General features: G+C 37.9%; 1 protein-coding gene across 5 annotated transcripts in view; it reads left to right on the top strand.

The window, feature by feature from the left end:
- LOC108258091 (1-phosphatidylinositol 4,5-bisphosphate phosphodiesterase beta-1) overlaps window positions 1–19,189 on the top strand; it is a 112,933-nt gene that overhangs the window by 78,236 nt on the left and 15,508 nt on the right. Inside the window, exons 14-33 of one of the 5 annotated variants that reach the window (XM_017456453.3) lie at window positions 541–715; window positions 2,038–2,124; window positions 2,996–3,063; window positions 3,473–3,569; window positions 3,716–3,800; window positions 5,811–5,935; window positions 7,118–7,272; window positions 8,878–9,042; window positions 9,155–9,254; window positions 9,508–9,612; window positions 9,735–9,850; window positions 10,515–10,650; window positions 11,636–11,689; window positions 11,812–12,031; window positions 12,222–12,393; window positions 14,156–14,232; window positions 14,341–14,430; window positions 15,536–15,593; window positions 15,709–15,795; window positions 15,915–15,939. In XM_017456453.3, coding sequence (XP_017311942.2) covers window positions 541–715; window positions 2,038–2,124; window positions 2,996–3,063; window positions 3,473–3,569; window positions 3,716–3,800; window positions 5,811–5,935; window positions 7,118–7,272; window positions 8,878–9,042; window positions 9,155–9,254; window positions 9,508–9,612; window positions 9,735–9,850; window positions 10,515–10,650; window positions 11,636–11,689; window positions 11,812–12,031; window positions 12,222–12,393; window positions 14,156–14,232; window positions 14,341–14,430; window positions 15,536–15,593; window positions 15,709–15,795; window positions 15,915–15,939 — 2,197 coding nt within the window. Of the gene's footprint in view, window positions 1–540; window positions 716–2,037; window positions 2,125–2,995; window positions 3,064–3,472; window positions 3,570–3,715; window positions 3,801–5,810; window positions 5,936–7,117; window positions 7,273–8,877; window positions 9,043–9,154; window positions 9,255–9,507; window positions 9,613–9,734; window positions 9,851–10,514; window positions 10,651–11,635; window positions 11,690–11,811; window positions 12,032–12,221; window positions 12,394–14,155; window positions 14,233–14,340; window positions 14,431–15,535; window positions 15,594–15,708; window positions 15,796–15,914; window positions 15,940–19,189 lie in introns of those variants that run through there. The other 4 variants (XM_017456452.3, XM_017456451.3, XR_006981014.2 and 1 more) reach the window with 4 other exon arrangements.

Below are 19,189 nucleotides of genomic sequence, written 5' to 3'. Positions count from 1 at the left end.
TGTACCTGATTATTCCTCTAGAAATCATCATGGAAAGATCTGGGTTTAGGATAACGGTAGTTGCTTTGAGTCACTTATTTCACCCCTAACCCCCCCCTCTCTCTCTCAACTGTATTGGTCAATGACCTGCTTAAAGCAGGGTTGTCCAATCTTATCTGGAAAGGGCCGGTGTGCTGTGGGTGCATGTTTTCATTCCAACCAATCGGAAGCCACACCTAAGTCTATTGAAAGCCAACTCTACTGATTAAACATGTGAAATCAGGTGTGGCTCCTGCTTGATTGTTATAAAAACCTGCACTCACACCGGTCCTTTGCGGATAAGATTGGACACCCCTAGCTTAAAGGTTCCAAAGTGTTCATGGGAAATACAAAAGATGACCAAAATACATTAATTTACTCCCTAAATTACTAGACCTTAACTGTTCGATTGTACAGAGGTTGCAAGATTGTAGTGTTACTGTATGCATTTATAACCATGTTAATTATTGGTTAGTTGGTATTATTAATATCTAGTAAGTACTGACATACCTCTGATTTCAGCTGGAAGCAGGAAGTCCTCTGCCCAGTCCCATGGACCTCTTGGGGAAAATTCTCATCAAGAACAAGAAGAATTCCCACAAGGATGATGGCAGCACAAAGAAGAAGCTCTGTGAGCAGACCTCTAATACCTACAGCGATACGTCCAGCGTGTGTGAGCCGTCCTCTCCAAGCGCAGGTACTGTCTACTTTATTCCACTTCTTTATACTTAGTCACTACTCATATGACACGATGGCATCACTAGAATAGGTATATACTGTAGGTTGTACATGTGGAAAAATAAAGTCTGCTTAAATTCCCACATTCTTTTTTTTTTCCTTTTAACTTTTGTTAAGAACAACAGGACAGAGATCTTATTTTTAATAATATGTGGGTATCTTATATAAAAAATGTTTTTTAAAAAGCTATTAAAACAAATGCAAATACTACCCGGGTGATTTGTTCTACTAGTCTTCCTACTAGTTAGGTTATCTATATTTCAGCTTCCACTGAAGAGCGAGTCCGTAATTACTTTTCAGCAAGGATGCTTTCGGCTGCTGTTTGTGCTGCTGATCCTCAGGGGGTGAATGATAGCAGGCATCCTGGTCGATATTTTCACCGTTAGCTTTCAAGCACACAGAGAGCTCCATCAGCAGCTCTGCTGAAGCTAATCTGCTATCCTGAACTGATATTGCCCTCTACTGGACAAACAGCTCCAGCACATAACCAAGAAACATCCACTCAGATGAATTAAGAGTCTCTCATGTACTCCAGTTTCCCAGTGACTTTATTTAGAAGATGATCAGGCTGTAGATTCTTTTGCACAGATTCAAAATACTGTATTAAATGAAAATAGAAATGTAAGGCTTTCATTCCTGTAGAATTTGATTTTTTTCTCTATTTTTTATGTTTTGCTTCCCTCGCATGTATTCATCGTGTTTTGCCGTCACATTGTGTTTTTTTTTTAAATTTGTTTTCCATATATGTTTATCCATTATTTATTTATTTGTGGGTTTGTTTGTTCTTCCTTTCTTCCTTCATTTTTCACACTCTCATTTAGGAGTGAAATTAATAATCCTAAAAAAAAATACTTTTTTTTTTTTATTTTTTTTTTTAAACCTTACATACTGCTAACAAAGTCTTTATTGTCTTCCAAAGAGAAGTGGTTTAAACAAATGGCAGTTAAAAAAAAAAAAATTAACACCATAATGCCCATGTGCAGATGATTGCAGGGGTTGTGTCTCTAAAGATGGAGGACACACAAGGGAATATTTTGTGAACAGGCTTTTCAGACATTATATTAAAGCCTCCAGCTTTCACTTTGCCCAGGGCTTACCTTGATTATTATTTTTATTTCTTCATTTCACAGTTAATTTTATGTAACAGCATACAGTGATTATGAAATTTAAAACAAAAGGAATAAAGTTTTCAAAATTTGTACTGAAGGCACATTATCAGTATCCTACGGTAAAGGTTTTGGCCTTTGTTTTGGGAATAACTGAACCTGGACTTCTTCACAGGCTCCACAAACCACGACATGCAGGACTCCAGTCAGCCAAGCTCAGAGACGGGCAGTGACAGCAGGCTACAGGGGAGAAAATATATTGGTGAGACAACATTGAGTGAGCAAGAAGACCACGACACGCCAAGAAAATAGCTTGTTTATTTATTTTACCCTAAGAAGAATACTCTACAAGTGTGCAACATGAAGCATCACATCGTTTGAGTTCATAAAAATATAAGATAACACTTTATTTCTACAATGAGTCTTTTTTCCATTGAGGACATGAAAAATAGACAAGGCCTCAATTATTATTATGAGTTGACTGCCTAATATTGCTGTACGTAAACATTTTTTAAATCCTTTTTTTGGTTCGAAAGCATATATGTTATTAACTAACAGCACATTCTGAAGGTTTAAGGTCATCAGGTATCCAGAACTGCATACTGAAGTGGTGATGATGGTGGTCCACTTGCATTAAATACCATTAAGAAGTGTCATTTTATTGTAATACATAGCTTATACACCTTTATAACAATTTAGAACCCCATATGTTAACTGAATAAATGGAAATGTGGAATGGAAATAATACTTGTGAATTAGCAATGTTCAGCAATGTACCCATAATGATCATTTAGATTCTTTCTCTTTTGTTCATGCTGCATAAATCCTTTAATGTGACCTCACGTTTTTGACATAAGCCTTTCATTAATCATCTAGCCATCGTTTCTTTATCCTTTTATAAATCTTATAGTGTAAATGTGTTACGAAGGCACAGTGTTGGTACCAGGTAAATCGAGCTTGGTTTAATACATTTGCCCATTTGAAGTGTGTTTAGGATTGATGTATTTATTAGATTTACATTGTATGTGTATGTATACTGTATTTGTTTTTAGCTGTTACATTGCATTATGATATCCATGACACTCAAATCACAAATAAATGCTAACATTTTAATTGATATCCTATTTCATTAGGTGAGGTTGATGCAGAAAGCGAGGATGAAGATGATGATGACGACGATTGTAAAAAGTCCATGGATGAGGTAGCTGTCTGTGTATATAAAGGGCTTATTATAAAATCTTAATATATTAAAATACAGAATATACTATCATTTTATATCACTGTGGTCATAGTTTCTGCTAGTATCAGCCATGGGTCTGGCATGGCATAAAAACTCTGCCCTGCTCCTACACACTACTCTATAGCAAAGATGTCTTAATTACCTCCTCCACGTTCAGAATCCTACACGTTCTACTTTCAATCTGCCAGCTCACTTACACAAAATAGGCCATTCACGTTCCATGCACTCAGCTATCTCCCTTAAACATGTACTAGCTGCATTCATTTTTCCAAAAGCACGCATTTGCTTACCTTCACTTCCCAAGACTGGTCAGTATTCGGCAGTAAATGAGGTAAGTGTGGGCGCACTGCTTACTATGTATCTTGTTTAGGGGACAGCAGGAAGTGAAGCATTTGCCACCGAGGAGATGTCCAACTTAGTCAACTATGTCCAGCCAGTCAAGTTCACCTCATTTGAAGCGTCTAAAAGTAAGTTAGTTGATTTTAATAAGATAATAATCGAATACATGCATTGTGTGCTAATGTTTAGCAGGCACACAACATTCTTCATGCTGTAAGTGCGATATGTTATAAACCTAATCTTACAGACACATCTATAACATCTTATTTTACAGAGACAAATAAAAGTCATCACATGTCATCGTTTGTGGAGACAAAGGCACTAGAACAGCTGACAAAGTCTCCTGTGGAATTTGTGGAGTATCCTTTTTGCATTTTAATTATAGTGAAACTTTTATGTGAGATACTTTTGTGTCATGTTGTTGCTTCACAGTTCCAGCGTCCAGGAGCGAATAAAACAAAACAGAATGTGATGTGATGCTGCTTGATGTAAAGTAGATGACTTTTTCCCAGTCTGTAGAGGATTATTTTCCAATAACAGTGCCTCCCAAAGTGTTTTATTCGTTTTATAGTCTACCACAGCAATTCACCAATGAATACACATTTTGATTTATTTAGGATATCTGCTCATAGTTTCATTCTGTTATGGAACATCCATGGAATAAGTTATCACTTGTATTATAAGGGCTGTAAACAGTCATTGCCTCAGCAGCCTCTCTTTTTTCCTCACTATAGTGTAATTAATGAAAAAAATGCAGCTTGCATTGTTACTAAAAACAAAAAACAACACACAAAGAACACAAATTCCTCTGTCCTAAATAATTTCCTAGCTCAAAAAAAAAAAAACACTTAAATGAACATCTTTGCATCTAACAGTTACAGAGCAGTGTGACTGGAGTGTACCAGCACCTTCTGCCCAGTCAGTCTGCAAGTCAAACTAATAGAAGGTAGGTACGTGACGTCACGGTAGGCGGAACTCGCTGTGGACACGCCCACTGAGTGGCAAAAAGACTGAGCGTCAGAATTAGTGTACAGTGTGAATTCAGGGAAAACGCGTCTAAAATGGTGGAAAAAGCTGCTGTGTGATCCACTGTACTAACAGATTCAACAAGAATTCAGCGTTTTCTTTTTACACAGTGCAAAAAAACATTGTCCTTTTTTTTTTTTTTTACTAAGTGAAGCAGTGTGAGTGTCAGCTGTTTTGGCATGTGGTATTCATGTTGTACAATGATGAATCATTTGCTACATATTTCTTTTTAAACACTGCCTATTTCCACTGTTGAATAATGGAGGCTCATTCATTCTGACTGTGTTTTACCTTCACAAATGTGTAACGTTAGTAAGTGGAAACTCTGTTAGCTACAAACTAGGACCAGCTAGCTTAGGGGTTACCAGATAAAATTATAGAATAAAATAAAAATATCTGTACATACAACCAGAATGTTTATTGGTGTTCTTGTCACTTTAATTTCTCCAACAATTCCCGCCTTGAAGTAGGACCGAGCTTCAAGACTTTTGTATGCCTTCAGGCTTCAGGTACATATAAATGTCAGGAAAACCGATTTCCAGCCACATGCCAATGTCCATGGACCACAGGTTCTTGGGCAAGTTGTAAGGGTCACTGTCGAGTCCAACTGCCTTTAATTTAAGCTGATAATCATTAGTTATACTAGCGTTTTCGCAGCTTTCCCTTTTAAACCCAGCCATTTTACTGTATGTTTTGTCACTCAGTCCGGCCGAGGGGGCGTGTTCCAGCAGGAAAGTGACGTCAATGCACACCCTTTATACAATTTATAGACCACATTGAGGATACATTAAAGCAATATAAAACCAGTCCTCCTGTATGTTTCTGAATGCTGCCAAATAGTGAAAATCTGCATACAGAAGGTAGAGGCATTCCACAACATGTGTCTAATGATCATCTGTAGAATATTTTGGCCAAAGAGAATGAGAATGTGATGAGAATGTCACAAGGCTGCATCCCTAACACAGCACTATATTGGACACCTCAAGGGAAAAGAATACAAGGGAGACCCTGCACCAACATCTACAGTGAACAGTAACATCTGAATTACAAGACCTTGGGTACACTTGGTGATAAGTGCCTCAATGGCTAAGGACAGAGCCAGGTTACCAGCAGTTTGTTGTGGTCGCTCTGCTACCATTGGTGTGTGTGTGTGTGTGTGTGTGTGTGTGTGCATGTGAATGAGATACAGTGTAAAGCGCTTTGGATAAAAGCGCTATATAAGTGCAGACCCTTTTTCTTTGAGGTTAAATGCTGACCAGTCAGATTTCAGAGCTTTGTGACATAATGAAGATTCATCAGTGAGAGAAATTACTGCTTGGTGTTCCTTAACTGAGTCCACACAGGTATAACAAACTCCAGCTTAGCCGAATCTACCCCAAAGGCACTAGGGTGGACTCCTCCAACTACATGCCTCAGGTGTTCTGGAACGCTGGATGTCAGCTTGTGGCACTGAACTTCCAGACAATAGGTACGTTAATTGTAAACATAAAAGTAAGCAGATTGTAGTCAGTGATTCACTAAGGTCACAGTAGCAGAATGCTCCTAATTAAACTACTATTATTGTTACTTTTAGAGTCAGTCTACGCAGAAGTAAATGTTAATCAATCTGTAAATTGAATATTATTACACAAATAATAATGGGCTAGTAAATGGAAACATTATTTGTGAGCAAAAGTAAATAAAAATAATATTGCCTGTGACTTCTAGGAGATAATTTACTATTTCTTATTATTTACTATTTATTTTTGATTGAACAGGTTATATGAACAGGTTACCAGCTATCTACATTTTAAGGAGTGGTTTTAGTTTTGTAGTATATGTTCTGTTGAGCATAACTTGTATACAACTAATAAACAAATTTAATGTACAAATTGTTGATATTTCTATAAGATTACTAAATTTCATAACATATGTATTTAACCTTAATGTCCATCAGTACATGGCAGGAACGTTTTGAAGTATTTGAAACTTGCTAAAGTATAATGATACTGATAAGGATAAGTAAAATTTCTTTTTTATTTTTATTAAAGTCATGGCGGGTTTTTAAAAACATGTTTCTTTGCCAATCACATCATTTTTACATGTCACATAATTTGTGCGTAAAAGCAACTAAAGCCTGAAAAATAGCAGAAATTATTTCCGCCTTTAGGCAACCATTGAAGATGCTAATTAAACACAAATGATTCATCTTCAGTGACGTTAACTCGAGTTTTTTTCCCCCACATGATCCCAAAATCATGTTTAAATGACAAAGTACATTTCTCACATTTTTGTTAGACTTTAATGCTACCTTATCCTACAATACTGATTCATCACTATTAGTACATGCTAAGTAGTATATGCAAAGGATTTATGTAAATGATGTATGCATACATTATGTCCAGTATGTATTCATTTATGTTTTTGTGTGCATCATACTTACAGAAAAATGGGCATTTGCTCAGATATTCTGTCAACCATTTAGCATTGTAATGTAAGGGCTCATTCTTAGAGCTACACTAAGGCTATCTGTCCCTCAGCCAAGTTATTTCCCCCCAAGCCCGGGCTAAACTTTACTGACTTTTCTGATTTTAATCCAGATGTGAACACAGTCTGAGAAGTCCAGTTGGAAATATGTCATGACTCATTGCTCTTGTATGTTGCTTGACAGATCTGGCCATGCAGCTGAACCTGGGCATGTTTGAGTACAACGGAAAATGTGGCTACAGGCTGAAGCCTGAGTTTATGAGGAGGCCTGATAAACACTTTGACCCCTTCACTGAGAGCACAGTGGATGGGATTGTAGCACACACAATTTCAGTGAAGGTAACCCACTGAATTATTGCGGGTACAGAACTTGCTGTTTTGTATACTCTTTCAGATTTCTGATGATTTCTGAGCTTATGTTGCGCTGATGAAGTAGGAAAGCGGTGTTTTTCTACTCGGAATTTCTTACTTTCCATATCAGACTGTTCACACAGCCTGAGCTGTTTGAGGATGGCAAAAAGGATGCTCAGCAGTCAGATAACTTAAAATGCTAAAGAAGGATGGCTTGGATGTAGTGATGAAAAGTAGATGCAAGTATGCAATGGTTATTCACTATTAGTAGAGCTGACAAAACGGAAAAATGTGCAGTATTATCATATAAACTTGCTAAAAATGAACTAAACTTTCAACTATCCTTCTGTCTTCATGTGTGCAGTGACCAATCGAGTAAATCTTAAACAAATAGGAATTTGAAACGCTTAAAACATGCTACTATTTTTTGTTCTTATTTTGTACTATATGCTCATCAGTATTAATATAACTACTGAATTTCAACTCTCAGAAGACAGATTTTCCATTTGGGAAATATGATTTGTGTCATATCACAACAAAGCAGTGACTACATTTCCCATCCTGCACGGCGGCCTACAAACATGGCCGCCATAGACTGCAATTCCGAGAACACTCACATTCACTCTAATCACGCACACCTGCATCCAAATCACAGCACTCACAACCACGCTATATAAGAGACTGTTCAAATACGTAGTCTTTGCGAAGTATTACGCTCAGTTTCTTAGTCTCTGTCATATTTCCAAGCCTTAGCTCGTGGTTGCTTTTCTGGTTATGGACTTTGTTTACTCTGCTGACCTCAATTGCCTAGTTTTGCCTGTTTCGCTGATCGTTTGACCCTAGCCTGCCTTGGACTTTGTTTTCTGCCTGATCCTTTGTGCTTCGTATTGTTTTATTAAACTGCCATACCTGCACTTGCTTCCGTCTCAGCCTCCATTACATGACAGACTTCACAAAGTCATAGTGTTTGAACAGTCTCTTATATAGGGTGGTTGTGAGTGCTGTGAATTAGATGCAGGTGTGCGTGATTAGAATGAATGTGAGTGTTCTGGGAATTGCAGTCCATGGCGGCCATGTTTGTAGGCCGCCGTGCAGGATAGGAAATGTAGTCACTGGTCTGTTGTGATATGCCAATTTGGAGGGACGTTCGGAAGGATTTTTCCTAAACAGACATCAGAAACTGGGAAATCTGTTTCCCATTAAAAACAGCATGATTTATTACAACAAATTTTACTATTAAAGCATGGTTATTTGGTGGATTGTTGTTCAGTGTGTTATAAAAGTGGGCATAGAGTTTTGACTTGTATATAAAAATGTATATTTTTCAATATTGGGAAACTACCAACATTTTTATCTGCCTATTTTTAATCAGGCTGTCTTGTTTATTGGTTGTTGTTTGTTTTTTTTTAAATTATTATCTATTTTATTATTTGGTTCACTTCTAATTGTCCATATTTCTACTTTCCAAACCAAAAAGTCAGTCAAAAATGAATAAAATCATGAGGTAGACTCCATGATGTATTAAGAACAAATGTAAGACATGCAACTAGACAGGCAGACATCACATACATCTCCTCACAATGTATCTAACAGATCATATCAGGACAGTTCCTGTCCGATAAAAAGGTTGGCACCTATGTGGAGGTGGAAATGTTTGGCCTTCCGGTCGACACTAAAAGGAAAGCATTTCGGACAAAGACGTCCCCAGGCAACGCCGTGAACCCTGTATGGGATGAGGAGCCCATAGTCTTTAAGAAGGTAAGCTGAAAGCAAGTGGATTTACTATGCATATGTAGTGCTTTTCTGGTGCTTGATAGATATATTTCAAATCTGGTCTCAATGATGGTCGCCATTCTGTGCTGTCTTCAAGGTGGTTCTTCCCACTCTTGCGTCTTTGAGAATAGCCGTGTACGAGGACAACGGGAAGTTTATCGGCCATCGCATCATCCCGGTGAACGCCATCCGTCCTGGCACGTAGCTCTGTTGTACTGCATGCCCTCACTCTGCTCTGCTTATAAGGCCATCACACTGCTATCACAATCCTTCTGTACTGTACACACCACAACTTTCCTCTGTCTGCAAGATATTGCTTACACATGATTGATCTTAGGATACTTCACAAACTGCTTAGTATTGCTGTTAACAATGAACAGCAGTGATAAACAGTCTGTCTCCTCTCTCTCTCTCTCTCTCTCTCTCTCTCTCTCTCCTACTCTGTTTCAGGTTACCATTACATAGGGCTAAGGAATGAGAAGAACCAAACACTAACACTACCTGCTGTTTTTGTCTACACCGAAGTCAAAGACTATGTCCCTGACACCTTCGCAGGTATGAGTTCAGGCAGGAATATGGCTTTTTCCTAAAAATCAGAAGCTTTTTTTATAAACCTGCTGTACTCATGTTTATAAATTACACTGCCTTGATGTTGTGGTCTGATATTGCCTGAGCAGATGTGATTGAGGCACTGTCCAATCCTATCCGCTACATCAACCTGATGGAGCAGAGAGCCAATCAGCTTGCAGCTCTCACCCAGGAGGAGGGAGGACAAGAGGTGAACAGCAAAGAGGTCTGTATTGTGTACATGTGCATAGATTTGTGTGTGTGTGTGTGTGTGTGTGTGTGTGTGTGTGTGTGTGTGTGAGATATTCCATCCGGTTCCCCAGTCACAAAACAGTTGTCAGCACTCTGCCGACTGAAGCGTGAGCTAACTGGCTGGACCTGCGGGACCTCTCTGTCCTTCACTCCTGTCCAATCAAGCTGATGCAGCAGAGAAAGACCTAATTAATGGTTACCCCGAGCTAATGCTATGGCAACAGTTTTCATGGAAGTTGTAGTCTTAGCTCAGTCTTTGGAACCATATCAGTTGCACTTCGAGCGAACATTTAAACAGAGAGCAGAGTAAAGCCAAGGAGACAGGGGTAAGAAGCGAAAAGTAGACAACACTCCCGGTGTACAGTTAGCCATGATAAGAGTGGGGTACCAGCGCTACATCTACAAAGTCTGTACTGGATTGGAGGTAATTTGTGAAGTTTGGATATCAGTCTTGAGAGATGCAACACGTTTCACTGTTCTGAAAACGATAAGAACAGGTTGATTTTGTGTTTTTATGGTGTTCAAAATAGCCCTCGATGGGTCAGCTATCAGCTGGCTTCTATCTCCTGGATTCCACATTGGTCTCATGAATTGTCATCAAGATTCCTGATTTTGTTGATTTCCTTTGGTTGTTGCAGATAGACGCGTGCGGGGAGCCTGTATCAGAGTCGAACAGCGAGGCCCAACGCCCTCCAGCCGAGAATGGAACGAGCCATACTCCTCTCATCTCCCCCAAACCGCCTTCATTGGTCAGCCATCATGCCCACTCCACAGGTACACAAGCCTTATTTTCAATTTAGAGCATTAGAAATCATTTCTATTAAGAAAGAAATGTTCTACTCTTTACAATCAGTGTAACATTCAAGATCTCATTCAGTTAGCACACTATATAAGACAGAAGGACCAATTTTAAAGAAACCGTGCAAATGCAAAAATAAGGCACATCATGGTTTTCTCTGCTGAAGAATAAATAGTTGGAATAAATAAATTATTAAGAGAGGTAGTTAGGCATGAAATTTTTATTCTGTTTAAAATGCGAATGTGCTCTGGTGGCTCATCTCCGTGATATTTTCACAATGACATATAATTAGATTTCACATATAGATCTTATAGAGGATTTAGAAGAAATACCCATCTGGTAGATAACAAGTGAGTGTCATATTCGAAGTCACTTCATGAGTGTTCACTATATTTGCCCTGCTCATCACCTAATTCCTTGTCTTTATGATGGCAGTACATTTTATGTGTAATATTGAATTCGTTTTGTTAGATATTTTATTGATTCTGGTAATGATTTTGTGTGTAACGAGGTGTCAGCCTTCACATTTAGCAGACAGTGATGAGTAGTTACAAATAAAATAATTCAGCAAGACATGTGTAGGTAATATTTGTAGGAAGTAGTCGACTTTTTTATGTAGAGTTGGGATTACATTTATGCTTAGATGGGTGTCAGGATATCATCAGCAGGCAATAATGCAAGAACAAGTTTGGACCAAAGTGAGTTTGCAAATCCGGTTGCACTAATAGATTACAAACATCGCAGGCCTTGTTGCAGCACTCCAACAGCATCAGTGCTGACGTTCATTTCTGACCACAAAATAACCATCGGGTGATTCTAAAACATAGGCTTAGGCTCAACCAAATGAGTAATATGCCACAGGCCCTGTAAGTTACTCTTGCATCTACTTTTGTAACAAAATCTCAAAGGTGTGTGTGTGCGTGTCCACACTTGTGATGATCATTTATTAATGTGATCCAGGATCTGTGAAACCAACTGTTAGGACTGAAGATGTGATTCAGAGTGTTTTGACAGGTAACATAGATAACAAATTCTCTCAGAAAATATTATGGTTTTCTGATCAATAAAATATGCTGAGTTTGTGTGTGTGTGTGTGTGTGTGTGTGTGTACGTGTGTTTGTGTATGTGTGTGATAGAGCTGGAAGCTCAGACACTGGAGGAACTGAAGCAGCAGAAGGCTTTTGTACGGGAGCAGAAGAAACAGTATAAAGAGCTGAAGGAGCTGGTCAAGAAGCACCATAAGAAAACCACAGACATGATCAAAGAGCACACAGCCAGACAAAGTGAGCTGCAGAGCGAATATCAGCGCCGGCTGTCTGCCCTGCAAAAGAGTGCCAAACGAGATGGTAAGAAAAGGTAGGTTCCCCTTTACTAACTCTTTCTCTCCCACCCTTCCTCTCTTTCACCCTCCAACCTTCATAGGTTTATTATCACATTATTCCCTCATGATACCTAGAGTGGTGCTGTAATCTGAATAATATGTGTAGTCATTTTGAGTAACACTTCATAATTCAGTATGAAGTAACTCAGGTCGTGCGTGTGGTAGATCAGGTTCGGAGCAAGCTCTGTCTGCTGTGGATCAGGAGCTGGCCGCTCTGGAGGAGGAGAACATGCAGAGACTGAGCGAGCTGAAGGAGCAACAGCAACATCAGTTGCTCACTCTCAGACAAGACCAGTACTACAGTGAACAGTACCTCAAAGGCAAACACATCAAACAGGTACTTATAAACATTTGAATTGTAATATGCAGGTTGTGCTTATCTTTCTATAGCTGTATGGACAGATTAGATCGTATCTAGCTTTAAAGCCTGACTAATTAGCTGGCTAATGACTTGCTAGCTTTTATCAAAGTCCTAATAAAGTTCTGTTTCCAGCCATAAAAGACCAGAGTCCTATCTACTTCAGTAGAGAATGACATATATATTAGAGGGGCATATACCAATTACAATTACACACAAAAAAATTTCCTTTAGTGCGGCAACTGTACATGCATGCTTCTCCATAGCTAACAAAGCACTTTATATCTGCGCATGAGTCAGTGTAAGAATCTGATAGGTCAGATGTTTTCAGTGGTATGTATGTAATTATCCTGTCTCTGCTTTTACTGACAATCAAATACTTCTTATTATTTACAATACATACATAGATACTAATTTAGTATATATCCCACCACATTTCTGCCAGTAAAACATGCTTTTCAGCCACAGTTGATCATAAACAATGATAGGCAATAGTTGCCTATAGGTAAACAGTATTGCTGTGACTGACAGTGGGGCACTCATGCACAGTTTCATAAGTGTTGTTTTTTAAAAAATAATTTCATAAGTGTTTCTTATCAGTGTAAACATATATATCCAAAACAAGTGAGATCTGCGAGTTAAGTCATCCACAAACATATATTGCTATCTTGTGTTGCTGTGGCTGACTTTTGGGTGTTAAATGTTACTTAAAGTACACAGCAAATTCCCCAGTGTTGATTTAACCCCCAGAGTGTTGAACTTACACCCTACAGTGTTTATATAGTCCAACTGGACACAGTTAATTCAACACTAGGGATTTTATTGTGACATTTTTGGAAGCACCTTATTAAATAACAAGAGTTTCAAAAGATATAATAATATGAGAAATATAAACATTTAGGACAGGTAGGTCCAAACCTTTGAGCGATACTATAGGGTTACAGCTTAGCTGACAGCAGTGACTGAGACAGAGACAAAAGTCCCATTTGAGTCTGTAAAATGCACTTGGCAAATACAATGGCAACTAAACTCAGGGCTTTAGTGGTAGTGTGTCTGGCTATTACTTTTTCAGCATTTTCCCATGCTCTTGAGCCCACCTACTTAACATTGGCCAGTTTCCAACCAAATGGACACAGAGTTCCCCAACTAAACTCTGCCATGCAACTGTGCAAATCAAGCTCATCTTTTTTTCCGCTAAAGGTTGTTGAGCTCAGTGGTATAATATATTTCTGCTTTGTTGCTGAGCAGTTAATGCAGTATGTGTGTGACTCTGCATGTTAACCAGGTCTTTCCTTATGATGTCTATGCGGACTTTAATTGTATAGCTTTATAGCATTGTGTGTTAACATCTATTATATATATATATATATATATATATATATATATATATATATATGTGTGTGTGTGTGTGTGTGTGCGTGTGTGTGTGTGCGTGTGTGTGTGTGTGTGTGTGTGTGTATGTATATATATATATATATATATATATATATATATATATATATATATATATATATATATATATATATGTTTCTCCATTAAGAGTAGCAGTCTCACTAAATTTCCCTATTAAGAGCTGACAGAGTCCCAAACTAATGAATGTCCTGCAGGACCAGGCCTGGAGAGCATAACATGCAGTCAGGCTGGAGAGCTAAAGCTTAGAGTACTGTTACATGACATATATGACTTCTGTATGACTCTCTATATGACTTCGGTTGTGTTTCTGAACTATCTGCTCTTCCAGCTGGTAGAGAAGCTGACCACTGTAGCTGAAGAATGTCAGAGTAACCAGCTGAAGAAACTTAAGGAGCTTTGTGAGAAGTACGCGTTGCACTATAAATAAACTGGACTCAAGCAAAGTTGTATTATTTTATATTGTAGCATTATTGTATGTAACCTGTGCAACACTTTCCTGGGTTCCATCTGTAGAGAAAAGAAAGATTTGAAGAAGAGGATGGACAAGAAGAGGCAGGAGAGGATACATGAGGCGAAATCAAAAGAGAAGAATCTAACAGAGGAGTAAGTCATTGCACTGTGTTTGAGAGGGATCGCTACTATTACAATGGTCCTTTGAAATGTACAGTACAGCACAGTTCAAGTAATTAGACACTGACCCAGTTTTTGTTTTTGGCTCTTAACTCCAGCAACAAATTACTGTGCACTATAAACTATATTTGTTCTCCATCCACCCTCCCTGTTCCGCATTCCCAACTTGTTATGAAAGAGCATGAAGACCAAAGGGGTAGGCGGGGGATTGGGTTGGGGGTCCCAATCTTTGAAGATCACATTAAATCCATTATCCATAATCCACTGAATCCACACACTGTGACTAGAGTGAACTAAGTGAGTGAACAGGTAAGACGGGCATTAGTCAGAGAAGAAACCAAGAAGTGAACGATTTAATAAATATACTAAAGATATTCCCCTGAGGTATTCCACCCCAGTGACAAGCATCATATAGTATAGTTCACTATGTATTTTCTGAGGCTGTATTTATAGTTTAACGCAACATTTCCCAACATTCTAACAGAGGAACAATTTCATAGCTAGTCAGGAAGTTATAATAATAATAAACTTTATTTTATAAAGCGAATTTAAAAGCAGCTTCTCAAAGCGCTGTACACAAAATAAGCAGTACACAGAAAAATAAAACATATAAAAGTTAATAAAAACAACAACAACGTTAATAATAATAATAATAATGATAATAATAATAATACTAATAATAATAATAATAATAAAATAATAATAAAAGACATCAGCAGTCAAATGCAAGTTTAAAAAAGTGTGTCTTGAGTAGAGCTTTAAAAATGCCAAAAGTCTGAGCTTCCCTGAGTTCAGGAGGAAGAGAGTTCCAAAGTGAAGGAGCGTAGACAGAAAAAGGCCTGTCACCCATAGATTTTAGGCGGGTTTGTGGAACAGTTAACAAATTGCACTGTGAGGAGCGTAGTATGCGATTTGGGGTGTAAGGGATTAATAAACCAGATAAGTAATGAGGAGCCAAGCCATGTAGCGTCTTGTATGTCAACATCATCATCTTAAAATCGACACGGAACCTGACCGGGAGCCCTGATAGTTGCTGTATAGACTGATTTTGTTGCAACATTCATTGTGTCTCTTACAGAGAGAAGTTGGAAATCAACAGGTCACATGTGAACGAGGTTGTACAGTATATCAAACGGGTAAGTAAATCTATTAACTGTAAACTTCTTGCACAGGCTTCAAACAGAATGTTTCAACACATGGTGTGGATATTAGCAGCTTCATCTCCTCCATATTTGTTTTGTCATTTTAAAGCTGGAAGACGCTCAAAGCAAAAGGCACGAGAAGCTGACCGAGGCACACAAACTCATTCGGCAGCAAATCCTGGAGGAGAAGCCGAAGGTATGAAGGAACCTGTTTTTCTTCACCATCACACTAGACGTGCCATGAAATCACTCTGCATGTCACCCAAAGCACACACAGACAGTGTGTGTATCACCTCATTGTCACTGTTATTTTAGGATGACTGTTTGCAAGATGGAGAAGGTAAGTCGCTTTGCATCCAAGCATATAATAAATCAAAGCTCTAATCCTACCAAATCCTGCACTGCTTCCTAGACTCGGTATGAGTGGACGTTTCTGTTCGCTGTAAGTAAACATAATGCCAATTCCACCTCTTAACATCTACCAGCAGTATAACATTAACCCAGTGATAAAAACTCGGCTCTGTTAGAAAGCCATTCTCTAAAATGCTTGGCTGTGGCACATCTGGAACAACCCCTGGGTGCTGTCATTATTTGGGTGGTGTGTGTGTGGTGCTGGTGTGTATGTGTTTTGCGTTGGGTTGCACTGGGTTATATACTGTAAACATCCTGTAACATACTAACATACAGGCATATTTAGATTATGTATATTTAGATTTTGTAACATTCTGCAAGACTTATTTGTACACAGTTTTTAACCTTTAATGTGTCTTCTTTTTTTTTTTTATCTATTTGTTCCCTGACCGTAACATTATTGACTAACCAAAGAAAGGTGAGTTTTGTGATGTCCTATGCTCCTGCTGACTAAATGACTTCTCCATCGCTAGTCTTGGATGGATTATGGAAAGTCATTTTTGTGTTTTGCTTCATGGAGCATTTATCGTTAGGCTGCCATGCTGTCCATTGTTTAATTTAATACATGATACATATTATGTAAGAATGCTATTTTCATGCAGACACAGCCATGATTTAGTTGTATTACTCGGGCATATTGCTAATTTGGTTACGCATATGTGAATTTTGGGTACACTTTGTATGAAGCCGATATTCATAAATAATTTTACCTTTGCTTACAATTCCTTCTAACCACTGATAAATTCTAAACAAAAAAAAAAAGAAAAAGAAAAAAGAAAAAAAAAAAAGAAAGAATAAGGCACATAAAGCTCTAATTATGTTAGTATCATGTAACACAAATATCACCATTCACTATCATGCCATGTGATTTATAAAAGAAATAATGACCCATGAATAATTTTAAAGCAACTCTATCATTTATTAAGAATGATAAAACTTTATAAACGCCATAATTGAGTGTAAAGTAATCGAGTAAAGAATATATTAAATTATTAATTGCATGTAACTTGTAAGACACTATTTATACGTTTTATATGTAACTTAATTTTGTATTGAAATATGGAAATGCTTCCTTTCAGATTACTTATAAAAATGCTAAGGGACTGGAACAAAAAACATAGGTTATTATTACTTATAAAGGTGATGGAATACAGCAGTTTTCAAGATTGTCATATGCACAAGCTTTGCGCAATATTGTGCAAAATGTGTTGCAACATTGGAACAGAATAAGAATATTGAATAAAAATATACAAACTAGTGTGAAGAGAGAGGGGGCATGGTGGCTTAGTGGTTAGTGTGTTTCCCTCACATACAATTTACATTTTGTAGTAATTTTCACAATTTAAATGAACAAAAAAAAAAAACAGATAAGTCACATGGAAAAAGTAAATACACCCCTACATTTATCACACCTTCAAATCCATAAAATTAGAATCAGGTGTTGAAGATTGGGTGCCAGTGATTAGAACCTGCTTAGGGAGTGCAGGTGGAACCTGTCTTATTTAATCTCTCTCATATCTAGAGTCTGGTGTTCCCTTTGCTATTGAGTTGTGTGGTGTCATCATGCCAAGATCTAAAGAGCTCTGTAAGGCCTTCAGAAAAAAATGTTGTGCTGCCTATGAGTCTGGCAAGGGATTTAAAAAACATCTCCAAATTATTTGAAATACGTCATTCCACTGTAAGGAAAATCATCTACAATTGGCGCAGATTTCAAACAATTGCTGATTTGTCCATGACTGCCCGTGCAAGCAAATTCAACCCAATTGTAGACCGTCTGATGCAAAAAGAAGCCTCCAAGAACCCCAAAATTTCTTAACAGGATCTGCTAGTAAGTCTTGCAACTGTTGGTGTCAAAATGCCTGCTTTTACGATTACACAAATTTGACCTGCATGGGAGGCCGTGCCAGGAAAAAAGCGTTTGCTATATAAAAAGAGCAAGACTACAGTTTGCCAATGAGCATATAGGCAAAGGCCAGGCCTTTCGGAATAATGCACACTGGACAGACGAATCAAAGATAGAGTTGTTTGATCACAGTAACATGTTGGGCAGTGATGGTGGAGAAGCACCTCATACCAACTGTGACTGGACAGCAGTGACTGGACAGCTTGAATTCATTGATTTAACTATGAATTCTGCATCATATCAAAAACAGCTTGAAGATAATGTGAGGCCATCTATCAGAAAGTTGAAGTAAAATCGAAAGTGGACCTTTCAACAGGTTTGAACAGCAAATCCAGCAAGGAATGTTATGGAATGGCCTAGTCAAAGCCCAGACTTTTTTGTTTGTTTGTTGTTGTTGTTGTTGTCGTTTTTAAATGATTGGGGTTTGAAATGATTTAAATTTTTTCCCCTCTGGTATTGTTCAAGTATATCAACTTTATTAATAGGCATTGTTTCAAAGACCTTCAAATGTTTGCTTGTCCAAATATGTCAAAAAAGCCAACAATTTCCATGGGGTGTACTTATTTTTTCCACATGATTGTAAATAACAGTGAGGGTGAAAGAAAATATAATCAAATACGTCTTGGTCATATTTACATAAGGTGAGGTTTTGTACAACTCAACACTACCGTATAAATAAATAACGTGTTGATGTGTGAAACAGGGTATAGTCAGGTATAAGACACATAGTCCTAGAAGTACAATTATGATGAATGAATATGGGCTTCACAGAAAGTGTTACCATAATTTCTTCTTCTTTTCATCCTGTTGCTATTTTTGTGGACACAAATGAAAGTATTTGTGTTAACCGAGGTGGAGCATTCACAAACAAGAGGTGTGGCATTTGAAATCTGCCATCACAGTTGCATTTTCCAATCCACTTTGTTCTAAAATTGAGCTTGTCAGTACTCTGTGCCAAAGATATAAATAGGCTACTTTACCCAGCTACTAACAAAATACAAATGATTCAGTTATATGACGCAGTTGATGTGTTATTACGTACTGCACATCGTGTAATTAACACACACAACAGAATGTCTAACCAAATGAATTCATACTAGACTTCTCAAACGTAGGTGTGTCATAATAAGTACAAGAAATGGTCTAAACACTGAATATATCAACACTGAATTAGACTGTCACATAAGAGTGAACACCTACTAACGAACACAGGAAGACAGAATACATTTTGTTGTGTGTTGGGACAGCCAGCTGGTCGTTTCCACCACAGAAAATA

This window comes from Ictalurus punctatus, chromosome 25 (genome assembly GCF_001660625.3).
Source record: "Ictalurus punctatus breed USDA103 chromosome 25, Coco_2.0, whole genome shotgun sequence".
Lineage (NCBI taxonomy): Eukaryota > Metazoa > Chordata > Actinopteri > Siluriformes > Ictaluridae > Ictalurus > Ictalurus punctatus.
This window is presented reverse-complemented; position numbering and strand designations above follow the sequence as displayed.